General features: G+C 34.0%; 1 protein-coding gene across 1 annotated transcript in view; it reads left to right on the forward strand.

Annotated features, from left to right (window-relative positions):
• LOC114758762 (acetylornithine aminotransferase, mitochondrial-like) overlaps positions 1–25930 on the forward strand; it is a 50851-nt gene extending 24921 nt beyond the window's left edge. The window contains exons 2-4 of the mRNA XM_028947850.1: positions 22861–23354; positions 24367–24801; positions 25082–25930. Of these exons, the coding sequence (XP_028803683.1) occupies positions 22935–23354; positions 24367–24801; positions 25082–25588 (1362 nt within the window). The 5' untranslated portion in view covers positions 22861–22934 and the 3' untranslated portion in view covers positions 25589–25930. The remainder of the gene's footprint in view (positions 1–22860; positions 23355–24366; positions 24802–25081) is intronic.

Below are 25930 nucleotides of genomic sequence, written 5' to 3' on the forward strand. Positions count from 1 at the left end.
TACCACCCAAAAAACCCTCAATAGATGCATCATACACAATGAAAACATGCTCAAATGTATTACCAATGACTGCGTATTTAGCAATTGTTTTATCATCAATTTCCTTCAATTTTTGGCATATCCATGGTATGAACATATAAGATTGTTCTAATTTCCTATATGTGTCTTTCATTGCCTTTTTCTTTACTTTATAAGCTTGATAATATGTTAATCTCAGACCATACTTTCTTTCCAGTATCTTCCTTATCTCATTGGGATACTTTTTTGTATGGTTTCTTATCTTCTCAAGTATTAGTGATTATGTCAAAGTAGTGCTCCCACCATAAGTCACATGTAGATTGTCTTACACTGAATGAATGTATTCATTGCAGAATATAGTGACGCATAATAAAGGAATATCCCTCCTAATAGTATTTGCACATATCTCCTAAAGACACCCTTCCACTTTACACCTGACATTCATCTTCTCCTTACTATTTCATACATATTTTGCTTCAAACTTCTGTGCAATACTAAACCTGTACATAGCCTGTCTAAAAGCTTCAGTATGTGGAATATATTACCCTACTCTTAGAAAAACTCTAACCCATTTTATACAACTTAAATTACCTATCAATGTCCCTTCACTCTCTGAACTGCTACACAAGCTTCTTTGACTTAAACCCCCTCCTTTATACGTTAGGCATTTACCACCGTTGTCAACGTTGACTGGCTCCTAGTCATTATCAAAGTTCACCACACCTTTATTCATTTCTTCTTATAGTCCAAACAAATTCTCAATCTTATAAGCATAATAGCAATATTTCAATGGGAATTAGCAAAAACTCATTACATAAAAACAACTTTCTGCTGTAGCAAACTAAGCATAATAATAAGATTTGTATAGGAAATAGCAACAACTCATTACCAAATTACAACTTTCAATTGCAACTTCACAATCTTAATAACAAGATTTGTATCCCAATTAACAATTCATTAGTAAATAACAACTTTCAATTGCTACACGATACACATGACAACAAGATTTCTTTGGGTATTAACAACAATCCATTAGCAAATAACAACAATCAACTGTAAAAATATAACCACTTTCATTTCTCTATCATTCATTGTTCCACCTTCCTTGTCATTCCCTTTTGCTGCTATACACAAATGAGCACTGCTATCGTTATATCTAAACATATTAAAAATACCACATTTATCATAAATATCAATCAGTGTCCTTTTACCAAATTTAACTGTGTACTTAATCTCACACCCTTTACTATCACTGCCAATCAATTGTGATATTGTCTCCCTTAGTTCCTCAATTATTATCTATTCTTTTATGCTATTTATTCTCACACTCCCTCCAATGTATTTAACTTCACCTTCACTGTTTCTTTCAAAATCTCTACCAACATGGAAAAAAAAACAAAACAAATCCTTCCTAGTGCTTGGGCCATTGTTACAGTTCATTTTTCATGCTAACATGCAACAAGAATTTACATATAATAAATATATCAGCTTCAATATCATTTTATTCAATCAAATGAATCATTTATGTAAAGAAATGAACACCAATGACCTCTTCTCTTCCCAACTTGATATTAAGGTTTTACAACTTCAACATTCAAAAATGATAAGATACTGATTCCCTCTCCCCATTGCACCACATGAAACTTCACACTCAACCTAACAACTATTATCTCCTTCCATTTTTCCTCCCACACTCTATCATTCATGACATTCCCGACCCCTATCCATTGTAACATACCCCATAGAAATTAGAGGTTAAAAATTTGACCATAAAGACAAAAATATCCAACCCTAAACTAACCAAAACTTCATCAAACTACCATCTTCCATCATCAACTTCACTCTCACTCCTTCCATGCCTATAACCTATCAACCTATAATGCAACTCACCACATTGAAGAACAAGATCACATTCCTCAGTCTTAGAGGCCAAAGGAGAAAAATAGTTTAGTTAGAAGTGTTACCCACTTTATTCTCAAGCTCGTACACTACAAGCAACATCCAATCTTCCTTCTCTAAAAGCTCTCCTTCCATTAATATGTTATCTCTGCCTTCATTATTTAGTTTGAGAAACTAAGGGCTATTTTAGTGTAGTAGGCATGATTTATCAATTGCAATTTAAGACTACCTCTCCCCATGCTTATTCAAGTGTGCTTCTAAGAATTTTAGTAATTCAGGAGTTTTTTAGTGCCATTTTCCCATTAATTTATTAAGTTAAGGTGTAATTTTAATAATAAAGTTTTATGCCAAGAGCATCTGGCACTATTTAGTTTTGAAGAGTATAAACTTTAAAAAATGGAGCAATTTTACCACTTTCATTGATGAGCCCAAACGTCCATCCCTTCTTAAAAATGTTTTTTTTTACCAAACTCTCTCTCCTCAATCCTCATGCTTGTTTGTCTCTCTCCACCTAATCTTCTTCCTTTTCATCTTTTCTTCATCCTGTCTCTCTCTTTCAAACTCCCTCCCCTCTCTCTAGCAATGCAGAACTCACTGCCAATATAGTGAAGGTGAAGAATGGAAAAAGCTGAAGATAATGAGTGCTTGGTGGTGATTTGGGTTATTTTGCTCCCTTGTCCGTCTCTCTCTATCTTTGCTCTTGTAACTGCCCCTTGTTGTTTTGCTTTCCTCTCACTAGTTTTGATCTAGATTGTGAGTTAACCTTAGCATTATGATATAATCAAGTGTCTTTTTGTACCTTGCAGGTTTTGATCTAATTTAAGAATGAAATGCCCAGCGAATAGTCAGTTTAAGAGTGGGATTAACCTTTTAAGAGGTCAGAGATGGCGAGGGGTGAAACATTGGAGTAAGGAATTGTTTAATTGCAATCTAGGTAAGCTTTTTTTTTTAATTTTTTTAAGGAACTCTTTGATGACTGATTTGCTAGTTAGTGCTCAAGCAAATCGGATTTGGATTGAGTAAAAAAATGAGTGTTATCAATATCCTAACTAGAGTTGATTCAATCAGCAAGAAGTACGATAAATATAATTTCAACAAGTAAAAGGATTCTCGACTCTAAGCTGTAGTTGAAGTCTTTATACCATTTGTTTTGAGTTAATAATGAGTCTCTGGTGAAAAGATGGGAGAGAGAAAGATAGGAGGCAAGGAAGATGCTTTGGCCAAAGAGAGAAAAGAGGTCAAATTTTGTAGAACCGAAGCCAAGTGGAGCATTTTCATTAGAGCATATAAATGATACGGCTATGAAGTGGGATCCACCAAATTATAAATAATAGATGTTTGGGCTTATTGACAGAAATAGTAAAATTGCTCCATTTTTAAAAGTTTATGTCAAATTTTGCGTCTTTCAAAGCCAAATTGTCCCAAATGCTTTTGGCATAAAATTTTATTGTTAAAATTGTGTCTTAACCCTAATTTATTTGTACGTTTATGGGTGCTTTTGCACCTCTAAAAAGCATATGGTATTTGGCATTTTAACTAAAAGTTTATGAGTATTTTTACACATTGACCTTTTTTTTTTTTTTGCTATTTAAGCTGAGGTATTTTGAATTTTGATACTTTCATAATATTACCATAAGCCCTATTACAAACGTAACTGCTAATAGGTAAATTTAACAATTGTATTATTTTTGCTATAGTTTTGTAAGTTTATGGGTATTTTTGTACTTTTAAAAAGCATATAGTGCTAGGCACACTTTATGTAACATACTGTGTTTTTTTAAAAAAATTGTAATAAAAAAATATATAAATAAATTAATATTTTATTAACACTTAAATTTTAAAAAAAAGCCAATTCGGTGGAAAAGATGGGGGAGGGGGAGTGGTTGTATTAAATGAGAGGAAAAAAATAGAGAACGAGTTAATAAATAAAAAGAAAAATTAGGGAAGGGATGGTTAAAGTTGGAAGAATAAAAGGAGCGTAATAGGTGAAGAAGAGAAGGAGAGGTAGAGAGGAAAAGAGAGAGAGAGCAAGCTAGAACTTTTGCAGACTACGTGCTGTCTGCAGGATAAGATTATACTTGGGGATCATTTAGGTACACAAAAATACTTCTTTTTATCATATTTTGTTTATGAATATTTTCCATATATTTAGAGCTTTATATTTTAGTATCATTATAATATTTAGAGAAAATTTTACGTTTTGAATATGGAGTAAATATAGAGTTTTGACAATATATGATCGTAGAAATTTAAAGATATATTATTAAAGAATTTTAATCAGTTTATATTTGTTCATTGATTGTTTTGATAACTTTAAATTAATATCTTAGTTGAAAATTTGTTATTCAAGACATATAGAATATTTTCACCTATTAAATTTAAGTTAAATAACTTATTTGGGTTATTTAATAAATTATTGAGGTTCTAATCAGTTTGAATATTGAATAGGTTAAAAATAAATAGTTCAAAAAAATTTTGAAGGCTTGAAAAATTATAAATTGAGAATTTCATAAAAATTAAAGTTTATTTATAATTCAAAAGAAGTGTTTTGGTTGAAAGGAAAAATTTAATAATACTATAATAAATTGATATTATAATGTGACATACTTTGATTTTGGGTAATAAAAATTATATATATTTAAGTTATTAAATTTAAATCTTGTTGTACGAAAATTTGTATTTGTCGAATAATATTGTATCTATTACAAATAGTTAAATATGTGAGAGTTAATATGTTTATACAATTTTGGTTTAAAGGGTAGTATTAGAATTTTAGAATAGTTTTATAATAGTTTTTAGATATATATCAGTAAATATTTATGTGTAATTTTGTAAACTTTTGAGAATTTTGGAGTAATTATTATGTGATTATTTATAAGCTAAAAAGTAGTAGGTAACTCTAAAAATTCTTTCATGTACGTGTAAATCGTGTATGATTATGTAGTGGATTTACTAGTTTTTATATCATATTGAAATATATGTATATATTATGATTTTTCAAATAAATGTTTTAATATGTTACTTTATTTTGTTAAGATTTATTGCTATTAGTTATGATCAATATTTAAATATATTGATAGTTGTTGAATTATAATGAGCTACAGTTACATGGTATAGATATTTTAGTGCTCTCTTATTTTACTAATATATTTAAGGACATACTTCTGATGTGATACTATTTGCATATGACATATGCATTGTTAGGCTAAAAATAGAAGCAGATATGCATGAACATAAAATTATCACGTGGTATGCTATCACTTGGTGCACAGTGTATGGCACTTGTCAGGTTATCTTCTTCCATGTTTTTCTTTCGCCAGAAATTTATTGGTGCTGTGAGACATATGGCACCTCCTTATTTTTGTTTGCAAAGGATAGGAGCTATAGTTTGAACTTGAGCTCTATATCTTTGGTCGGATATATCTCCAGTTTTGGTGAGCTTGAAATAATCCAGTAAAATGGATTAGTTTCTATTGGATTATGTTTTAGCCTATGGTTCCAATCAGTTGTATAAGGATGGACGATGATATAAGGGAGGTTGCATGTTGCATTATTTTTTTGATATATTGGAAAATGATATTGACATATTGTTGAAGTAAATGTGAATTTAAGTTGAATGTAAAAATCCGTGATTTTCATATTCAAATATATATACATACAAACAGATTTTTGTTTGTCATATATGATTTGCCGGTATAGGTTAGAATTTTAGTAGTTATTGAGACGTTAGCTTTCATCCTTTATATTAATATTTTTAACTAAAAGATTTAGTAAGAATTAAGAGAAGGCACTGATGGAGTGAGTCGTGAATGTTTTTGTGCTCCTTAAACACATGTTATGTTATATTTTTATTTGCCATGACTATAAGACTTCAATTGTTTATTTTGTTAAGTCAGAAAAATATTTTGAAATTATGACCTATTTTGAATGCTAGGAAGACGTTTTAGCTTTTAAATGAAGTATTTTATTATGTGTATAGATATATTTATGTGAGGTGCTACACTTTATATCAAGGATCAGAGGTAATATTTTTTAGGGAAAATTTTGATTAAGGACCACATATGGGAATTAATTACAAAGAGCCCCTGAAAAAATCTGAAATTTCAGTTCAAGATTCTGAAATTTCACTAAAGGACCTACTGAGCAAACTGAAATTAATTCCTTAACCCAATTTAGTCAAATGCCCTGCGAAATTGTTGCCTGAAATTTAGAAATGAGATGGCTAAAAAAATATGAAAACATGATCCTACTTTTCCCTCTCTCATTTTAGTCATATTCCCTCTTCCCTCCGCACAGTTGCGTTGTGTCTCTGAAAACTATCAAAGATATTCAACCACCGAAGGAGACTATGGGCATCGCCATGGCCATGGTTCCAGTATAGCCATTGCCGTGGATAAAGGAGGAAACTTGGAAGGCCAGCTCTTTGATGCATGATAGTCGGTAGAACAACAAGAAGAAGAAGGAGAAGTAGAAATCAGTTGGAAGGCGACTGAGATAGCATGAACGAAAAGTAGAAGAGACTTCAAGCAAATAGCAGAGTGAAGTTCAGTGAAGGTAAGACTCCTCATGTATCTGTAATGCTGTTTTTGCATTATTGGGTTTATTTGTAAGTGAGATAGGCGAATGAAGTTCTATTTGTGCGACTGAATCATCCATTTATTTGTTAGTAGATTGAGAAAAAAACACTAATTGTGTGGGTCTATTATTGTGGTGGGTGCTTTGTTTTTTACTTTAATAAAGGTGGGTACTGCATTTGTGTGCATTTGAAATTTTTTGATGAGCGGTAGGTGAACGAAATTGTGAGGGGGAACGTTATATTTGGGACAAGGTTTTGGGCTTAAGAGAAGAACTTATTGTCTGTGATTGTTTGTGGTTAGTGGGATAACAATTGAAGTTAGGCAATTTGCCAGAAAAAATAGTGCATTTACAATTTGAAAGTGGTTAATTGATATTTAGTGGTGTAACAATTGCAATTAGGGAATTTACCAGAAGAAGTAGTGCATTAACAAGTTCATTGTGGCAACTTTATCTTAAGTGTACTGACAATCAATTCTAGGCAATTTACATGACGAATAAATGCATTTACAACCTAACTAGAACAATGTCATGTGTCATCCTATAACAAATGAAGTAAAGAAATTTTCAATAATAGAGTATTTACAAGTGTGGAGGTCATTGAACAAATAGAGCTACATGTAATCGATGTTGATGAACTGTGCACCATATTGATTAATAAAACAAGAATTATTGTGTGTAGGGCTAGAAAAGATGAGTAAGAAGGATCCCAAAGTTACAGGGTAGAAGGTTTTTAAGACTGAATTTTGGAGGAAGAATAAAGAGGACATACAAAGGATGGAAACTGTGTCAGATACAGCATTGGAAGTTTAGAAGAACATGACTACTGTTGAGAAGGAGCCATATAGAATAAAGGAGGAAGAGGCATCAGAACGAAAGAAGAAGAAATACGTGACACCATTTTCGACACAATGCTCCCCATCTAAATTCAAGGAAGTTGCTAAATTTGTTAAGGGGAAAACAAATTTGAAGAATAGGGTACAAAATTTGGGGTTTGGGAAGCTGTTAAATATGACCCTGAACAAGATTCCAAGAGGATTATGTATGGAGATGATGCGTGCATCTGATCCCTTGTCAAAACAACTGACCATAAGGGGGAAGACATTGATGATAACACCAAAAGATGTGAAAGTGCTAATGGGGTTATAGGATAAAGGTGTAAGAGTGAAGTTAGATGGCTTCAAAGATGAAATGAAAGAGCTAAAAAGGAAATACACCCCATTAACATGCTGAAGTTCAGGAAAAGATAATGAGTGAGGAAGATGATGGAACGTTTAAGTTCTATTTTGTTCCCTTTACACTAGGAAGTTTTCTTTGTCCCACCAGGAGTACAAGTGTCAGTGAGAAAGTGTTGAAAGTAATAGCCTAGACAAAGAATAAGTGGGCAGAATTTGATTGGGCAACATTTGTGCTTGATGAACTTAGTGATGAAATACAATGGTACAACATGGGCAGCAAAGAAGGGAGTCATTGGAGGCTGCATGTATTTGTTACTAGTACTTGTCCACATAATTAAATGGAAGATCTCACTAGTTAAGTTGTTCCCGTATTGCCTTCTCTGATTAATAACTTCTTGTGTTTTTCTTATTCACCTTTACTTCTTGCAAAGGTTCCCCTTGGGGAATGCTGTACCAAAATCACCCTAGGCAATGAAGTTTTGAGATGAGAACACTGTGAAAGAGAGGATTAAAGTAGAAAAGGGAAGTAAACATGGCCTATGGCACAGTGCAATACTGCAGAAGTCAAGTCAGCAACACAGCCAAGGGGGACAAGTTTTGAAAACCCAGTAAGTAGTACTAAGAAATTAGTCTAATTCACTGACAGTGAATGTAAGTTTACTGATAAACTTTTAAATATGCAGGACATTTAGGAATTTTGGCTGAAATTCAACAATAAATTAAATAATGAGATGGAAAAGCTTAAAAGTTTTGTTTTGGAGGAACTAATGCAGTTACAAAGCAAAAAGCCTACTAGTGGGGGAGATGAAGGAATGCATGCTACAGAGGTAGGAGAAGATGAAGATGAAGATGAAGAAAAAGAAAAAGGAGAAGATGAAGAAGGAATAGATGCACCCTCAAAGAAAAAGATAGGAGAAGATGCTACAGAGGTAGGACAAGATGAAAATAAAGATGAAGGAAAAGAATAAGAAAAAGAAGATGGAGGCGAAGAAAAAGGTAAGAAACATATGAAGCTGAACATGAGGAAAAAATGGGCAAAAAGATGAGGAGGAAGAAAAAGAAAAAGAAGAAGATGATGATGAAGAAAAAGGGGAACAGCAAGATGATGATGAGAAAAAGGATGAAGAAAATCAATCAGAAGAAGATGAAGATGAAAATGAAGGAAAAGAGAAAGATGGTGAACTTGAAAAAGAAAAAGAAGTTGATAAAGGGGAGAGAAAATGAAAAGCGGTGTAACTACCAGCAAGGAGGTCAAAAAGACGTCATAAACCAGCTGTAAAGTCACCATACCAAGCGACATACATGAGAAAGATCAAAGTCAATGAGAAGAAATCATTTTATAAACTTTGTTGTGATTGGTGTCCATAAGAGGAGGTTGGACAGTAAGTAGGAGTGGTTGGAGTTGTTTCTGTGATGGGAATAATAGCACTATGCTCATTTTGCTTCCATGTTTGTTGTGTAAGGTTTTGGTGAACATGTTTGGCTATTATGCAACACGGCAAGACTTGCAGGTCCTTGGTCCAAGGCAGTAGATAAGCAACCGGGTATGTGTGATGTTGAAATGATTTTGTAGAGGCATATATTGTGAATCAATCTTAATTTTCATGTTGCATAAATATGCAGATAATGTCATTGATTGCCTGTGTAATGAATGGTGAACATAAAGAACAAGCTTCTGTGGTGAAGAGGCACATATTTGATGCTGATTTCATGGTTAGTGCTTACTAGTTTATCCCGCACAATGCATTCAATAACGTTGTCCTGTTACAACAACAATTCAAAAATTTACAATTGGATTTAGGATATATACACTCAATTTTAGATATTAACAACTTTATGGTGTACATGTGTCTGACAATGCATAGAGTTGCACTGTCCCGTGACCAAAAAAATTCAAAAATTTGCATATAGAGCAACAATGTTCACACCTAAAATTTTTGCACATAATAAGAATTAGGGTCTTTTCTATGAAAGTTTGGATTTTAACAACATCATGGTGTCCAATGTTTTCTATCCTAGATAGGAATAGCGCAACAACAAGATCGTGGGAGGTGCAGAAACACTTGAAAGAACTACTACCAGAAAACCTAGGCTATAATTTAGGAGATTATGACTATCTGTTTGGACTTGTCATATTTGCTATGCACTAGTTCTGCTTTGTATTTCAACCAAGCACGCTAAGGTTTTATGTGTTGGACTCCCTTCATGGTGGCGATGTGGATACAGATACCAAGAAAAAGTAGAAGAGAAAAGCTGATCCTAAAGACAAAGACCAGCACATGATGGCTCAAATTTGTGTTAGTTTAGTAATTATTAATGCACTAATTATGTCACCATTGAGTGAAATTTGTGTTTGACAGTTGTATTTTTGTTGTCTAGCGAGTAAACTTTGTTGACATACTAAAGAGATTTAAGCTTGATCTGGAGTCACTGACCAACCCAGATAAGAACAATGAGATCTTCTACCCTGTTGTTCATCTCCAACAGAACACATGAGTTTTGAATAGCGTTTATGTGCTACGTTTCCCATTTTTAATACAACCTAATTGTGTGGGTTTGTCAATTCTCCAGCGATGATTGTGGGATTTATGTCATCACATATCGCAGAGAGTGGCCCTACGCAGAAGACAAAGATGGGATTGAATATACAATTTCTTGTTATACAGAAGTATGAGTTCATTTAGTGTTTGTGTATGACTGTGTTATTTTTATATCTCAATCCTGGACTCCACTATGTCCCCTTGTTTGATGTTTGTTTATGTTGTGTAACAGGAAGAACTCAGTTATATGAGGGCAGAGTTGCTGTGGTGACTTGTTACCCATCCAAGAAATACATGGTCAGCAGCTGTTGTGGAACTACTTTCACAGATGTAGACACAACTGAGAGGAAATTAAAGACGGAGCTGTCTACTAAATATGTGTTTTAGACAACCATAGGATGTGTCAAAATTTTCCATATGAGGATTATCAACACTTTCATTTTATGTCATCAGATTGAACATATATATAATGTATTTATTACATGTCCAGTGATGCTATGCTATTTTCTCCCAGAAATATCACACTTTGATTGACAATCTTCAATACTGAAATTAGGGAATTTGCATCAATGATAGTTCAGTTTACAATAGGGACTCATGTTTTCACAAGTGGTTTTTACCTCATATAACTATCAACCTACGGACTGTCATGTGCACGAATACCTGGCTTTACACAATTTACAAGTAGAATTATAAATACGCACAACAGGGACTCGTTTATTCACAACCCCAACTCTGTCCTTATATATCCATTTTCTATCTACTCTTAGTCCAAGGTTTACAAACTCGAGTTAACAAATTTGCAACTAGATTTACATTATTAACAACTCAAACTCATGTATTCGTAACTCTCTATTTTTCAAAAATGCTCTAATTTTCTATAAGCCACAGTTGACACTACCAATTAACAAATTTGCAACTAGATTTAGATTATTAACAACTAGAACTCGTGTATTCGTAACTCCCCATTTTTCACAAATGCCTTAATTTTCTACAAGCCTAACCCCATAGTTGATAGCACCAATTAACAAATTCGCAACTAGATTTAGATTATTACCAACTCATACTCGTGTATTCGCAACTCCCTATTTTCACAAATGCCCTAATTTTCTGCAAGCCTAACCCCATAGTTGACAGCACCAATTAACAAATTTGTAACTAGATTTAGATTATTAACAACTGGAACTCGTGTATTTGCAACTCCCCATTTTTCACAAATGCCTTAATTTTCTACAAGCTTGACCCCACAGTTGACAACACCAATTAACAAATTTGCAACTAGATTTAGATTATTAACAATTGGAGCTCCTGTATTTGCAACTCCCCATTTTTCCAGAAATGCCTTCAAGTTTGACCCCATGGTTCACAATACCAATTAACCAATTTGCAATTGGAATAAGGTTATTTACGACATGGACTCGGGTATTAGCAACCCCTTTTTTCAGAAATGCCTTCAATTTCTACAAGTTTGACCCCAGCATTGACAACACCAATTAACCATTTTGCAACTGGAATAAGGTTATTTACAACAGGTACTTGGGTATTCGCAACCCCATTTTTTCAGAAAATGCCTTCAGTTTCTACAGGTATGACCCCACAGTTCATAACACCAATTAATATATTTGCAACTGGATTTAGATTATTTACAATAGGAACTCATGTATTCACAACACCCATTTCTCCCCAAATGCCTTTATTTTGAAGTCAGACCCCATAGTTGACAACACCAATTAACCAACTTGTAACTGGATTTAGATTATTAACAATAGGAACTCGTGTATTCGTAGCTCCTATTTGTGCACAAATGCCATCATTTTCTACAAGCCTAACCCCAGAGTTGACAAGTCTAATGAACTAATTTGCAATTAGATTTAGATTATTAACAATTGGGACTTGTGTATTTACTATACCCTTTTTTGGCACAAATGCCATCATTCTCTATCTAGTTTGACCCCAAAGTTCACAATAGGCTCAAAAAATTTGCAACTGGATTTACATTATTAACAACACTGACTCAACTATTCGCAACCTAGACTTTGCATAAATGCCTTCATTTTCTTAATAGGGTAACGAAATTGTATTACATTTTGTGTAGTTAACAACACAAATAAGACAATGTGCAGTAGGAATACACTAACTAACAACAGAAATATGTCCACTCACAAGTGGGCAATGTCTTCCATACATTTACAGCATAATTGTATTGATTTCAATGCAGTACTTGGGATACCATGTCGTCAAGTATCATCCTAAAATATTTTAACTATCATGTCACTATACAAAATATATTCCAACCTACCACCAAAAATACTAAATGGGTTGTTTTGGCTACTTCCCTACCCAATCTAAAAAATTACATTTTGGGGTTCATTCATGTACAAAAGTAGTTGTATATTGAAGCAAAACAATACTATTATTAGCAATAAAGTCATATACGGTTTGGGTTACTACAAGTCTTTCTTCTGTGACCACCTTCACCACATCTTGAGCAATGATACAGTTTCTTGTCCTGAAATTGTGACTCAATCCTCCTAACTCTAGGCCTTCTAGGATGCCGAGTAGTTATTGGTGGTTGTAGAAAGGTAGTTGATGAGTATTCTTCATACCTAAGGAATCTGGCCTAGGAATGTCATGTGTCTCAACTAGGATAATAAATCTGTGATAATTTTTTTCTTGAGATGGAAGTAAAAAACAATCATCCACATATGCATATAAATTACCATATACCTTTTTGATTGCAGCACATGCATGTGGGCATGGCAGTCCTGACATCTGCCAACGTTTGCAAGTGCATATACGTAATATCCGATTTACCCGCACATCCATGTTTCCCCACCTCACCCTAAATGTGTTTATTCCATAGTCTTGTACATCCATTCTTTCCGATCTAGCCATATGATCCATCAATTTTTTCTCTATATTTGGTCCCACACCATTGGTCCAATTGCTCATCGCCAATTTGTTACGATACATCTTATTTGCTAATTTTTTTCCTATGCTCATATCAAGACAGCAATGTTGTGCTTTCTCTCACGAACAATTTAGGTATTGAAGGATTCAGCCAGATTTGTCATGATATTGTCCCACCTCTTGTAAGAAAATTTGCTTTGCGTCCAATGCTCAATGTCTCCATTCCGTTGTAGCCATCCTCCCAATTCTGGACAAAATCCCATTAGCTTCTCCATACTACGATCAAAGTCCCCATCCAGTCTTGCATATACAATTGAATCAAGTAATTTCAGAGCAACTTCCTTTGTTTGTCCATTGGTCTTCCTCTTTCCCCTTGTTATTTTTAAGAACTCGGCACTGTAATTCTCTTTCAAATGCCAATAACAAAAAGCATGCTGATCTCCTCCAAACACAACTTGCACTGCATTTTTGATTGAGTTGTGCCTATCCGAAACTATTACTAATTGCAATGATCTAGTAACATCCTTTATGTTACCCAAGAACCATACCTACTCCTTGAAAGTCTCACCCCCCACAATTGCATATGCAAGCAGAAATAACTCATTGTCTGCATCATAGGCTTGTGCTCCCAATAAAATCCCTTTGTACAGACCACTCAAGTGGCATCCATCCACATATAGCATAGGTCTACCACCTTCTAAAAACCCTTTTATACAGCAACGATACGTAATAAATACAGCTTAAAATCTATTATCTGATGATGCAACCTACTTTGCTATAGTCTCTGGATCAGTTTGTTTTAGCCTTTCACATATCCAAGCGATTAACATAAAAGAATCCTCTAGACAACCATGAATCTGGGCCACTGCTTTCTCTTTTGCCCTATATGCTTGTTGGTAATTAAGGCTCAACCTATATTCTCTCTCTAGATCCCGTCTAATGTCGTTGGGATATTTGTCTATGCTGGAACTCAACTCATCTACAATCACTCCTAAAATAAGTCTGTACTTCTTCTTGTAGGGAACAAACTAAGTTGTCTTGCGCATAGTGCAAGTGTTCATCATCAAATCTTCTTACAACTAGGAATTCATTCTTCTTGCCTATACCATATGCTGAAATTTGCCATTGACAACCATCCACACAGCACTTAACATATAGGTATCCAAACTTGTGTGCCAGGCTAAACTGAAATGTGTAGCATTAACAAAAGTTTGACCTTTTGATATCAACAGATCTGTCCACTTCGTAGAATTCATCACCGGCATTGGGGTTGGCAACATTTCTGCACTTAAACTTCCAATGTTTGACTGTCTTCCCCCTCTTTCAATTCCTATCAGTGTTGCCACATCTTCTGTTGGAGATGTGTCCAGGTTACCCATATCTTGATCAAATACACTTGGAGATACTGATCTTACAAATGTAGGCCCAACCAAATCATCTATTCTGCATATATAAATATAACATGTGAGTTTTGCAATTCAATTCTGTAAAATTATACCAAAATCTTAATAATTCCAATTAAAAACAACTTACTCTTGTGCACTCTCCAACTGTGATGCTTGTCTCAACTCTTTTTCATTGTTAGATATATAAACATGCCCATTATTATCATTATACTCAATTAATTGGGCAACTCCAATATCATCAACAAGGTCCAAGAATGTTCTTGTGTCAAATCTAACTGTGTAATTCATTTTATATTGATCCCTCCCTGGCCAAACATCATCTGCTACCATTCTTTGTAGTTCTTCGTATATCATCCCTGCTGTGATCAATCTTCCACTTACAATACCCCCTTTATATATCAATTTTCCATCTGGGGTGTTCACAAATTCCCCTCTCGTATGGAAGAAGCAAAACAATTGTTTCCCCCCACTAGCAACCATTTATAATCCATTCCTGCACATCCTTTAGCTTTCAATTTCAGTTACCTGTAAACAATAATAGACAATGTATGTTAACAATATGAATTTACAATTTGACAACAGAAATACTGGTCCTCACAACATTAAATTGCCATTTTCCTACACTACTCTAATTTGCCAGATCACAATCCGAATACATATTTTCACAACTTCAGGTTACCATTTCTTTGCACTTTTACCTTTCACATTACCCATTTCAGCACATACATCATTTCCCTTTCATTCGTCCCCAAGTTCCTTCAACCACGCATTTCAATCACTGTTCACCCATGCTCATCCATTCTCACCCATTCTCATCCACTTTTGAAAAGGTTTCAAAAATCACTAACACCTCTTGTTTATTAACTTCAAACAACAATACAATAACAGTCTCTTTCTAAAATTTAAAGCACTATCAGATTTTTTCCCCCTCATTACCTACTTACCCATGCATTTAAACACTCATTTCTCCATTATTCAATCACCACAACCCAACTGTGCTTAACAAGTTAGCTCAAAAAACAAATATTTGGAAAAAATTTTTACCTCATACACCAAGCACCAGAGATGATCACGATGCCACACCATAAGCAGGGGATTTGGTTTCTCTCACTACCACCAACACTAACGATGAGTTTCCATAGACTACTGACGGATACACCTTCAGACTGATCATCACCCATTACATTTTCTCAGTTTATTCTCATCGATCACCTCCCTTCATCACTATATGGGTATAGGAATAATTGGCGCCAACTTCCTTCTTTTTCCTCTTTCTTCTGCCTTTTCAACTCAGCAAATTTTGAAGGGTATTTGAAGTAAATTGGGTTGAGGAATTAATTTCATTTTGCCCCCTAGGTCCTTCAGTGAAATTTTAGAATCCTGAACTGAAATTTCAGATTTTTTTAGGGGCTCTTTGAAATTAATTCCCATCTGTTGTCCTTAATCAAAATTTTCTCTATTTTTTTATCAAGAAATCTTTTAAAGCGAAGAAAGGGGGGATTACATGTGAAGTTGTATAACAGTTGAAATATTAGATAAACAGACAACAGAGGACAAGGGGCAATGACAACAACGCTTATAAATTGAAAGATTTAATCTAGCAAAGTATTTTGCTACAACATGCTTTTAATTTTTAGTTACAAGATAATAATCAAACATTTTCTCAGGAAGATTCTGATGTTACAGTCAGAAGCAACCAACACAAAGGCATGGTAGGGGCAAGAAAGTGTCTTCCATTGCCTTATAGGATAAAATAGGATACTTGAAGGACATTAAGTAGATAATAAGATAGTTGTAACGAAATCAATATAAATCCCTAGACAACAATCTTTTTTTTAATTTTTAAATTCGATCAATGCCTCTAACACACTTTGTAGCAGTTCTAGTTCTGGCATGGTTTGTAGCAGTTTCTAGTTTTGACAACATTTGTAATAGTTTTAAATAACCACTGCAAAGTACTTTGCCACACCCATTTTAATAGCAGTTCTATAAATCACTACAAATAAACTGCTGCAAACATGAAAAAAATAACTGCCACAAAATATTATTTTTCATAAGGCTTCAATTAAATTGTAAAGCAAAATAGCTATGTATTTCTAAGATGAGTTCTAAAGTTAGATGGCGGAAGTACAAATTGATGAGAAAAATTTCATAAATAATTAGGAATATTAATGAAGAAATATATTTGAAAATAAGTTGTTTAAATTTATTCCATAATTTTTTACACAATTATTCAAAATTTACTTAATAATTTATTATATAAGTTTCAATATTTTATTTGTTACTAATAATAATTAATTATGAAAACTCATTTTGAAAATTTTAACTAAATGTTTATGGTTAATTAGAGAATTTTGTAATTGGAGTACAAAAAAATTCTTTTATTAATAGTTTCTTTTATTAAGAGATAAAGAGGGTATTTGAATTAGCTTTTAGGGTATGTTTAGATTAGCGGTGATAAAAATAACTTTTATTTCACATAACTTTTGCAAATGTAAGTTGTAAAAATCAGTTAATATAATGTAATTTATATTTGAATTGACTTTTATAAAAAGTCACTTTGAAAAGTTGAAACTTATTTACATTGTTAATAGAAAAATCAGTTTAAATATAAAATAACTAAAAATGATATGGATATTCTAAAAATAAAAAGAATTAATGTATTATTGAAAAGTTATAAAAAAAAAAAATATTTAATAAATAAAATATAATTACATGCAAATATAAAATTTATAAAATATCATAAAAACATATTATGAATAAAAATACAAATATATGTAAGTATATAATGTATAAAATAATATTGAAAATTAAAAAAAATAATAAAAAGTTATTAAAAAGTTATTCTACTTTAATTTTTAGTCATATGATATTCAGTAAAGTAAGTAGTCTTTCTAATATCAAGTGACCGATAAACTATGGGAAGTAAAGAGTAGAGAAAGAATGAAATTGCCACCACAATAACAAGCATCAAAAGTTTTAAAAAAAAAAAAAAAGCTTTAGTTTTGGAGACAAAAGTTACATTACTAATAAAAAGGTGTTTGAATGAGTATCAAACTATAGTTTTAAAAGTGATTTTATGATATACAAACTAAATATGTGAAGAACTTTACTTCGATTTGTAAAAAAGTGCTTTTTAAAAACACTATCTTAGGTACCGTTTGGATGTTTATCCAAACCATGGTTTGGGGGCCCAAACCATGTTTGGGTAAAAAACTGTCCAAACAGTCATTCCAAAAATCAAACCATGGTTTTGGGTCAAAACCATGGTTTTGACTCCAAAACCATGGTTTTAGAAAAAGCAAAAAATTTTTGCTTTTGAAGAAAAAAAAGGGAGAGTGTGAGAGCCTATAGGATATGTATCTTGTTATTTTTTTTATAAACATATTTTTTTATTAACATATTTAATCTTATATTTTAAAAAATATACATACAATTATTATTAATTATTATATTATTTAGTATTATTAATATATTGGTAAAAAATATATTATTAACAATTTTATTCCTTCAAATTAAATATATTATAAAATCTATTTTTCTGTAATTATCATATTAACTTATGTCTTTTTTTTTAGTAATTTGTGTATATAAAAAGTGCTTCTGATAACAACTATCCAAACACTCTCACTTCTCAAAATCACTCCAGAATCTATTCTCCAGAATCACTTTTCCAAACCACGGTTTGGTTTCATCCAAACACACCCTTAGTTATCCAAACACCTCTTAATTCAAACAATAAAAGCCAGCTTATTATTCAAAAAATAATTTTTTTCATGTGTTTCAAGTCACGTTTTTGCCTCAAAACACTCATTCAAACACATATCTAAAAGCAATTTTATGAAGTTTAAGATAGAGCCCTTAATATAGGTAAGTTTGTGAGATCAACATGCTAAGAAATAATTGATTGGATTGATAAAAATTGAAATCATTTTAAAACAAATTTTTTAAACCCATAACCATCAAAACTGAACCGTGATGGGCTAATTTGCAAGGTTAGCAGGCTAGCTTGTTTTATTTATTTATTTTTGTTTGAATTTTTTTTGTCTTTCCTTCAATGTTCAAAATGCACTATCTCTCTCCTCCCATTTCACGCTGCAACGCGGGACCTTCACTAGTACTGGGAAAACGGGCTGGCCCGGCCCTGCAGGGCCGGCCCGTTTAAGCCCGAGTTCCAAAAATCACTCATTTTTTCAAGCCCGGCCCGCGAGATAACGGGCTCGGGCCGGCCCGCGGGCTTTTAGCCCTTTTAACTAAAATGAAATTTTTAAATTTTTTTTGCATATTTTATCAAAATAATAAAAATAAAACAATAAAGTTACTAATAAAAGGTATAAATATAAATAAAATTAACTCACAAATATAAACATCATCATGTCTAAACATATATCACAGTGTAATAGAGTCTATTGAATAAACAAACTAAATAGAGGACAGACGTAAACAACTAAATAAGCACTAAGTTCAGTAGATAATTACAATGTAGATGATCTGGTTTAATTATCAATAATTAACAAAAAAGTTTAACTAACAAACATAGTATACATAAAGAATAATCATTTGTCATACCGATAAAAAAGAAAAGAGTCCATCATCTTTAGTTCTAAATTTGTTTCTAACTATAAAAATGATATAGATCTTTATTTTAGTTCAAAGATTTTTTGATCAATTATATTTCAAGTATAAAAAATATGGGAGAATAACAAATAAAGACCATAAAAATTACACATACAGTATTTTAACAAGTTTTGACAACTTATAAATAACAATATATTTTTGTGAATATGTTTAGTTTTAAATTTTGCAATTTTCACGTTTTTTGGTTATTTTTCCCACAACTATAATGATTCTTTTTTTCTTTTTGTGAATGCTATCTATGTGAACGGTTGGAATAAGTAAAATTAAGATATGCTATGTCTAAAATTTAGGGTTTCTTTTTTTAAGTTAAGAAAAAAATATAAAAATTAAAAAAAATTGGCGGGCCTAAACGGGCCGGCCCGCGGCCCTACAGGGCCAGCCCGTTTATTTTTCGGCCCTACAGGGCTGGTCCTTTTAAAGCCCGACTTCCCTTTCAAGACTCCAAAATACAAGCCCGGCCCTCGACTTAAACGGGTTTTAAACGGGCCGGCCCGACGGGCTCGGCCCGTTTTCCCGGCTCTAACCTTCACTTTGCTGCCTGCATTTATAACTGTTTGGGTGAAAACAAAAGTAATTTTATGACAGGAAAAATTTTATCTGGATTTGTGTGAAAATGATTATAAAAGAAGCACTCTTAGCAAACCAAACACGCCCTGAATGCTGACCTTTCGATTTCATCTTCCACAACCAGAGTCCAGAGGTCCAGGCTCCAGCCGTCCAGAGCTTATCGTCTCATCGTCATCGGCGTCGCCGCGTCGCCCCTACCTACCTCCTCTCGTCAACCTGAACGCCGGCAAGTCGAGAGTCGCACCACGGGACCTGAAGGCTGTGTCGCAAACTCGGGACCTGAAGGCGTGTCGACGCTCGACACCCGTCTTTTCGCTCTCGAGTCTTCAATCTCAGGTACACTTCGTCTCTTCCTAGTTCCTAGTTCCCTATCTGTCGTCGTCTCCCTCTGGCCTGGTCGACTGGTCACTGGAGTCTGAATCTGAATATGTTCTGATTTTGTCTCTTCACTGTTCGATCTGGATTTTTTTAATTAATATATTGCTGAATGTTGTATTGATGTGGGTATTTTGGGTGTGTGCTGGTGGTGGTTGTATTGGTTTTATATAGGATGTCTTCTGCTAGTCCTAGTATGCTTGTGCCTGATGACGGTGCTAAGAATGTTGTTAATGAGTCTCAAACTCAAACCAATGTTGTTGATGGAGAAAAAAGGTCTGAACCTGACTCTTCTGTGCATGTGCATGACAATGGTGGAAAGAAAGCTAAAAAAATGCACATATGAAGTGTGGAAGTATTTTACTAAAATTAGCAAAGTAAATGGGCAAGAAAAGGCTACATGTAATGGGTGTGGAAAGCCTTTTGCTGTGGGAGTAAGAGTTGTGGCACTTCCACCCTTTGGCGTCATGTAAAGTCATGTCATTTAGTCCCTAAATACCATTACATTGGTAGTATGATGTTAGATTAAGCTAGGAAAATGAGAGCTAGACATCTTGATAATAACAAATTCTGGGAATTGCTTGCTAAGGCTAGCATTGTGCATGATTTGCCATATTCCTATTATGAATATGAAGTGGTTAGGGAAACACATCAACAAATGGAATCCATTAAATGGTGATTGTTATAAGATATAGTGTGAAAAACAGGAATGCTTACAATGACACTCAGATGCATGATAAATTTTTCCATATTAAGTAGACCAAAATACATGAAAATTACACATAATTGTTGGGCTATAACATGATATTTTGAAACCTATCTTATATTCCCTTATCATGGCCAACTAATGCCAATTTGAACGGAAGGTACAATCATCGCGAGCAATCATCTAATCATCTGAACTGGAATGTATATGTAAATGAAGAATTTAGTGGAGGGTAACGAGAGAAAATTGACATTTTTTATTACATTTTAGGGCTTACAAAATCAAATCAGCTACGAATCAGGATGTACCTCCATGCATTCAAACAAAAGTAGCACTTCAATTAAAATGAACTAGCTTGTACTGACCACTGAAAGAATGAATCAAAAACGAAAGAAAGGTTCTTATTTGCCTAATCACGCAACTACAGAGTCTCTCCCGAGCAACATGTCGAAGTACAGGATGGGGAAAAAAATTCTTCTGCTTGGTAAGGATCAAAATCAGAGAGGAAGAGAAGCTGACTGAATGTGAAGTCCTTCTTCTTCTGCTTTGTGCTACAATTAGAGTGTTTGTTCGAATTGGCTTGACAATCATGATTTGATTTATGAAAGAATCATTATTGGGCCATACAAGTCAAAGGTGTTGACCTCAACTTTTATTGGGGTGGCTACTTGCTATCTGAATATGACGAGGCTTTCTAGCCTAACTTTTTTGTGTCTACTTAATGCTAATTGATGCTATCAAGAAATGTAATAACCGGGATTCCCAAGTAACCGGTTGTGTTGCTAAAGTGGTGATAAATCATGTCACTAAAATAGGGCCTACAGAGAGTCCATCTATTCTGAATCTCGAGTGAAAATAAAAATATTGGATCTATTTATAATTTTCCGTTAATTGGATTAATGGATCGTCCAATTGGAAATGATAACAAGCAATTAGAAGTTATAACAAATCGAAAGATTTTGATTCTTTCAAACTATCGCTTATCTTTTTTTAAATCAAAGGACAAACATTTATTTGGACTTTTTGTTATATCTATTCATAACATCAATTAACATTAAGCAGACACAAAAAAATTAACCTAGAAAGCCTCATCATATTCAGATAGTAGCTAGCCAACCGAACAAGAGTTGAGGCCACCGCCTCTGACTCGTATAGCGCCATAGTGATTCTTTCATAAATCAAATCCCCATTGCCAGGCCAATTTGGAAAAAACACTATAATTGAGAAGGAGAAGGACTTCACATTTAGTTAGCTTCTCTTCCTTTCTGATTCTGATCCTTACCAAGCGGAAGAAGAAGACGATTTTTTTTTTCTTTTTTGGTCATTCTATACATCGACGCATTGTTACTTGGGAGAGACTCTGGAATTGCGTGATAAGGCAAGTAAGAACCCTTCTTTTATTTTTATTTTTGCTTCGTTCTTTCAGTGGTCAGTATGAGCTAGTTCATTTTAATTGAAGTGCTGCTTTTGTTTGAAGGCATGGAGATACATCCTGATTCGCAGCTAATTTGATTTTGTAAACCCTAAAATGTAATTGAAAATGTCCATTTTCTCTTATTACCCTCCACTAACTTCTTCATTTATATATATAAATATATATATATATATATTCTAGTTCAGATGATCAGATGATTGGTCGTGATGATTGTGCCTTCTATTCAAGTTGGCCACGATAGGGGAATATAAGATAGGTTTTGAAATAGCATGTTATAGCCCAGAAATTATGTGTAATTTTTGTATATTTAGGTCTACTTAATATGGAAAAATTTATCATTCATCTGAGTGTCATTGTAAGCATTTCCTTTTTTCACACTATATTCTATAACAATTGCCATTCAATGGATTCCATTTTATGTGGCCCGTTTTGCTTCTGACTTTAATGCAGCCATGTTTTGGCCTCTTCTAAACTAAAAGTAGTCCTAGTTCTTTTTATGTTTTTTTTCCTTTGAACAAATATAGTTGAACCAAAAAAAAAATAAATTGGCTTGACATTTTGATTCTCTAAAACAGTTGTGGTAAGCTGATTGTCAGTTTGACGTTCTTTGTAGCAAAGAGAAAGGGTGAAAAGGTCAAGAGCTGCAACCGCTGGCTAACACAATGAGTGCTGTTAACATTGGTCTTAATGATTCAGCTTCTCAATTGTCATGCATTGTTCGGAGGTTTTTCAACGTGGATAGACAAAGCATATCAGCCAGAGAAAAAAAAATCTACTCAAATTAGTTGTCAGAGGGTTGTGACTGCTTGTCTAAATGTGGATGTTGAGGCACCAAATAATGCTGGGAAGATATCACTGGGAAAGACTAAGGAGGTGATTGAGTCAGAAGGGAAGTTTTTGGTTGGAACGTATGCAAGAACTCCAGTTGTGCTTGAAAGTGGTAAAGGGTGTAAGTTGTATGATGTTGAAGGCAAAGAATATTTAGATTTGAGTTCTGGGATTGCAGTTAATGCACTAGGGCATGGGGATGAAGACTGGTTTGAGGCTCTAGTTGAGCAAGCCAGAACACTCACTGATGTCAGCAATCTGTACCATTCAGTCCCACAGGTATGGGCATGCCATGATTCATTTGCTTGTATTTGAAACAAACTGTCTTCAGCTTCTGAGAAAGCATGGAAATAACATTAACTGCTAATGATTTCTTAAGTTGTCAACATTGAGATATGATCTTAGAAAAATGTAAACCAGGAAATAATACTGCTACTTGTTATTTTTTATCATAAACCTTTTCAAAGTTGAATGCTTCCTCCTTGTATTGATTTTCATTAATTTAGCAGGGTTTTTAGGGTTAGAGATTATCTTTAGGTCAGGGTTTGAGCTGTAGAGGTGTCAAAAGTGTTAATATCATTTAGTGCCCACTGTTGAGTATACGGTGTGTAAATTGTTGCTTAGGTTTGTATAGAGATTCTGGAAGTGCTTCACTTTACTCACAATGGCAAAGGTTAAGCCAGATAGAAGAAATCATTATCAGTGTTATATACATAGAACTTTTAGGAAATTCTATTCACAAACCGTGAACAGTGTGGTGCATCTTAGACTCTGTGGAAATGCACTGGCCCCACTCTAGTTGATAAAAAATCATACAGCTTTAAACTTTGCAATGGCATCAAAAGGGAAGGACTGTGAATGGCAAGAAAATTCTAAATTTCTGAGGAGTGCAATTCAGTGTACTAATGTTTCATTTGTGAGTGGTCTGAAATTCGGTACTCAAAAGTATTGGTTAACTTAGAAGTGTGTGCAATGTTTACGTAATAATCCTGTATTTCTGTATGTCAAAGTTCTCTTTGAATTATAGATATAAAATAGTAAACCAAATAAAGCAACATATAAAAAATACTACAGTCTGTCTAGAAGGGGTAAAACAGTCTGTTTATAATCCTACTTGTCCCTCCATTAATATCATAGCTGTGTCCTTGTTCAGGGTTTGAGATTTATTTTTGTTACTTCGTTTATTAACTTGTAACTCTAGTTTAGTTGATTTCATGTCTTGTGTTTTATGTTGTCACATCAATGTTTTGAACCGCTTATAAATTTCATAATTAATTTGGCTTTGGCGCAGGTAGAACTTGCAAAGATTCTAGTAGCTCATTCTTTTGCTGACCGTGTATTCTTTGCCAATTCTGGAACTGAAGCAAATGAAGCGGCAATTAAATTTGCTAGGAAATATCAAAGACATACATGTGCTGATGGAAAAGAGCCAGCCACAGAGTTTATAGCTTTTAGCAATTGCTTTCATGGAAGAACCTTGGGGTCACTTGCTTTGACAAGCAAAGAGAATTACAGAGCGCCATTTGAACCTGTTATGCCTGGAGTGACATTTCTAGAGTATGGAAATACCCAGGCAGCAATAGACTTAATTCGCCAGGGTAAGATTGCTGGAGTGTTTGTGGAACCTATCCAAGGAGAAGGGGGAGTATACAGTGCCACAAAAGAATTTCTGGAGTCTCTGCGAAATGTATGTAATGAGACTGGGGCTCTTCTTGTGTTTGATGAGGTATATAGTCTTCTTGCATAGAAGTAATTAAATGCATTTCTTCTTAGCTAATTTTGGGGAGCCGCTAACAAGCAGCCTTTTCCTAAATTCATCTGATATTTTAGTTTAATTTACAATTTTTGCTGTCATATCACTTCTGAGGACATAGTCACTTGGATCCCCCCCTCCCCCAACATATCATCTTATTTTATTTTATTTTTTGCCTGAGGAAATTATATGGTGCCATCATATGTTTGGTTATTCCATTTTTTCTAATAGGCATTTTTGTACAATTTTCTAGATTCAATGTGGCTTAGGCCGATCAGGGTATCTTTGGGCCCATGAAGCTTATGGTGTCTTTCCAGATATGATGACACTTGCCAAGCCTCTTGCTGGCGGTCTGCCTACTGGAGCAGTGCTGGTAACTGAAAAGGTTGGTTCTGCTATAAATTATGGTGACCATGGAAGCACCTTTGCTGGAAGTCCTCTTGTCTGTGCTGCTGCTCTTATTGTATTGAACAAAGTATCAAAACCTGATTTCCTGGCTTCAGTCTCTAAGAAAGGTTCCTTCTTCAAAGATCTTCTAAAACAGAAGTTGGGAGGAAACCGGCACGTGAGAGAAATTCGTGGTGCTGGCTTAATTATAGGAATTGATTTAGATGTTCCCGCCTCGCCTCTTGTCGGTGCATGCCGAGATTCTGGTCTTCTAATTTTAACAGCCGGAAAAGGAAATGTTGTCAGGCTTGTTCCTCCACTAATTATAACAGAACAAGAGCTTGAGCTTGCGCCAAGCTTTTCCTGTTCTTGATGAGACCAATCAAAGCTAGGGGTAAGAGATATTGCCTTCCCACTTGCAAATTACAAGTGTTACTTTTATTTTTTATAGTCGTCAAATTGCCACATAGGTTAAGGCTTGGATAAGGACGTGCGAACTTTCTTACTGAAGTTCTTGCCTAGTTGCTACAACATCGGAGCTGAGTTGTATTAGTATTTCTTAAATGTGTCGGATGAGACAGATATATTGCTGTCTAGAATGCAATAATGCCTCAAGTGTTGTTGTTAGAATCATGTGTATCGAGAGCCGGTGATATAAGCCGGTATATATCATGTTTTTAAAATCTAGATGCGGTTAAACATAAAATTTCCGATA

The sequence above is a fragment of the Neltuma alba genome, unplaced genomic scaffold (genome assembly GCF_004799145.2).
Source record: "Neltuma alba isolate B1F8T4 unplaced genomic scaffold, ASM479914v2 tig00010746_pilon, whole genome shotgun sequence".
Classification (NCBI taxonomy): domain Eukaryota; kingdom Viridiplantae; phylum Streptophyta; class Magnoliopsida; order Fabales; family Fabaceae; genus Neltuma; species Neltuma alba.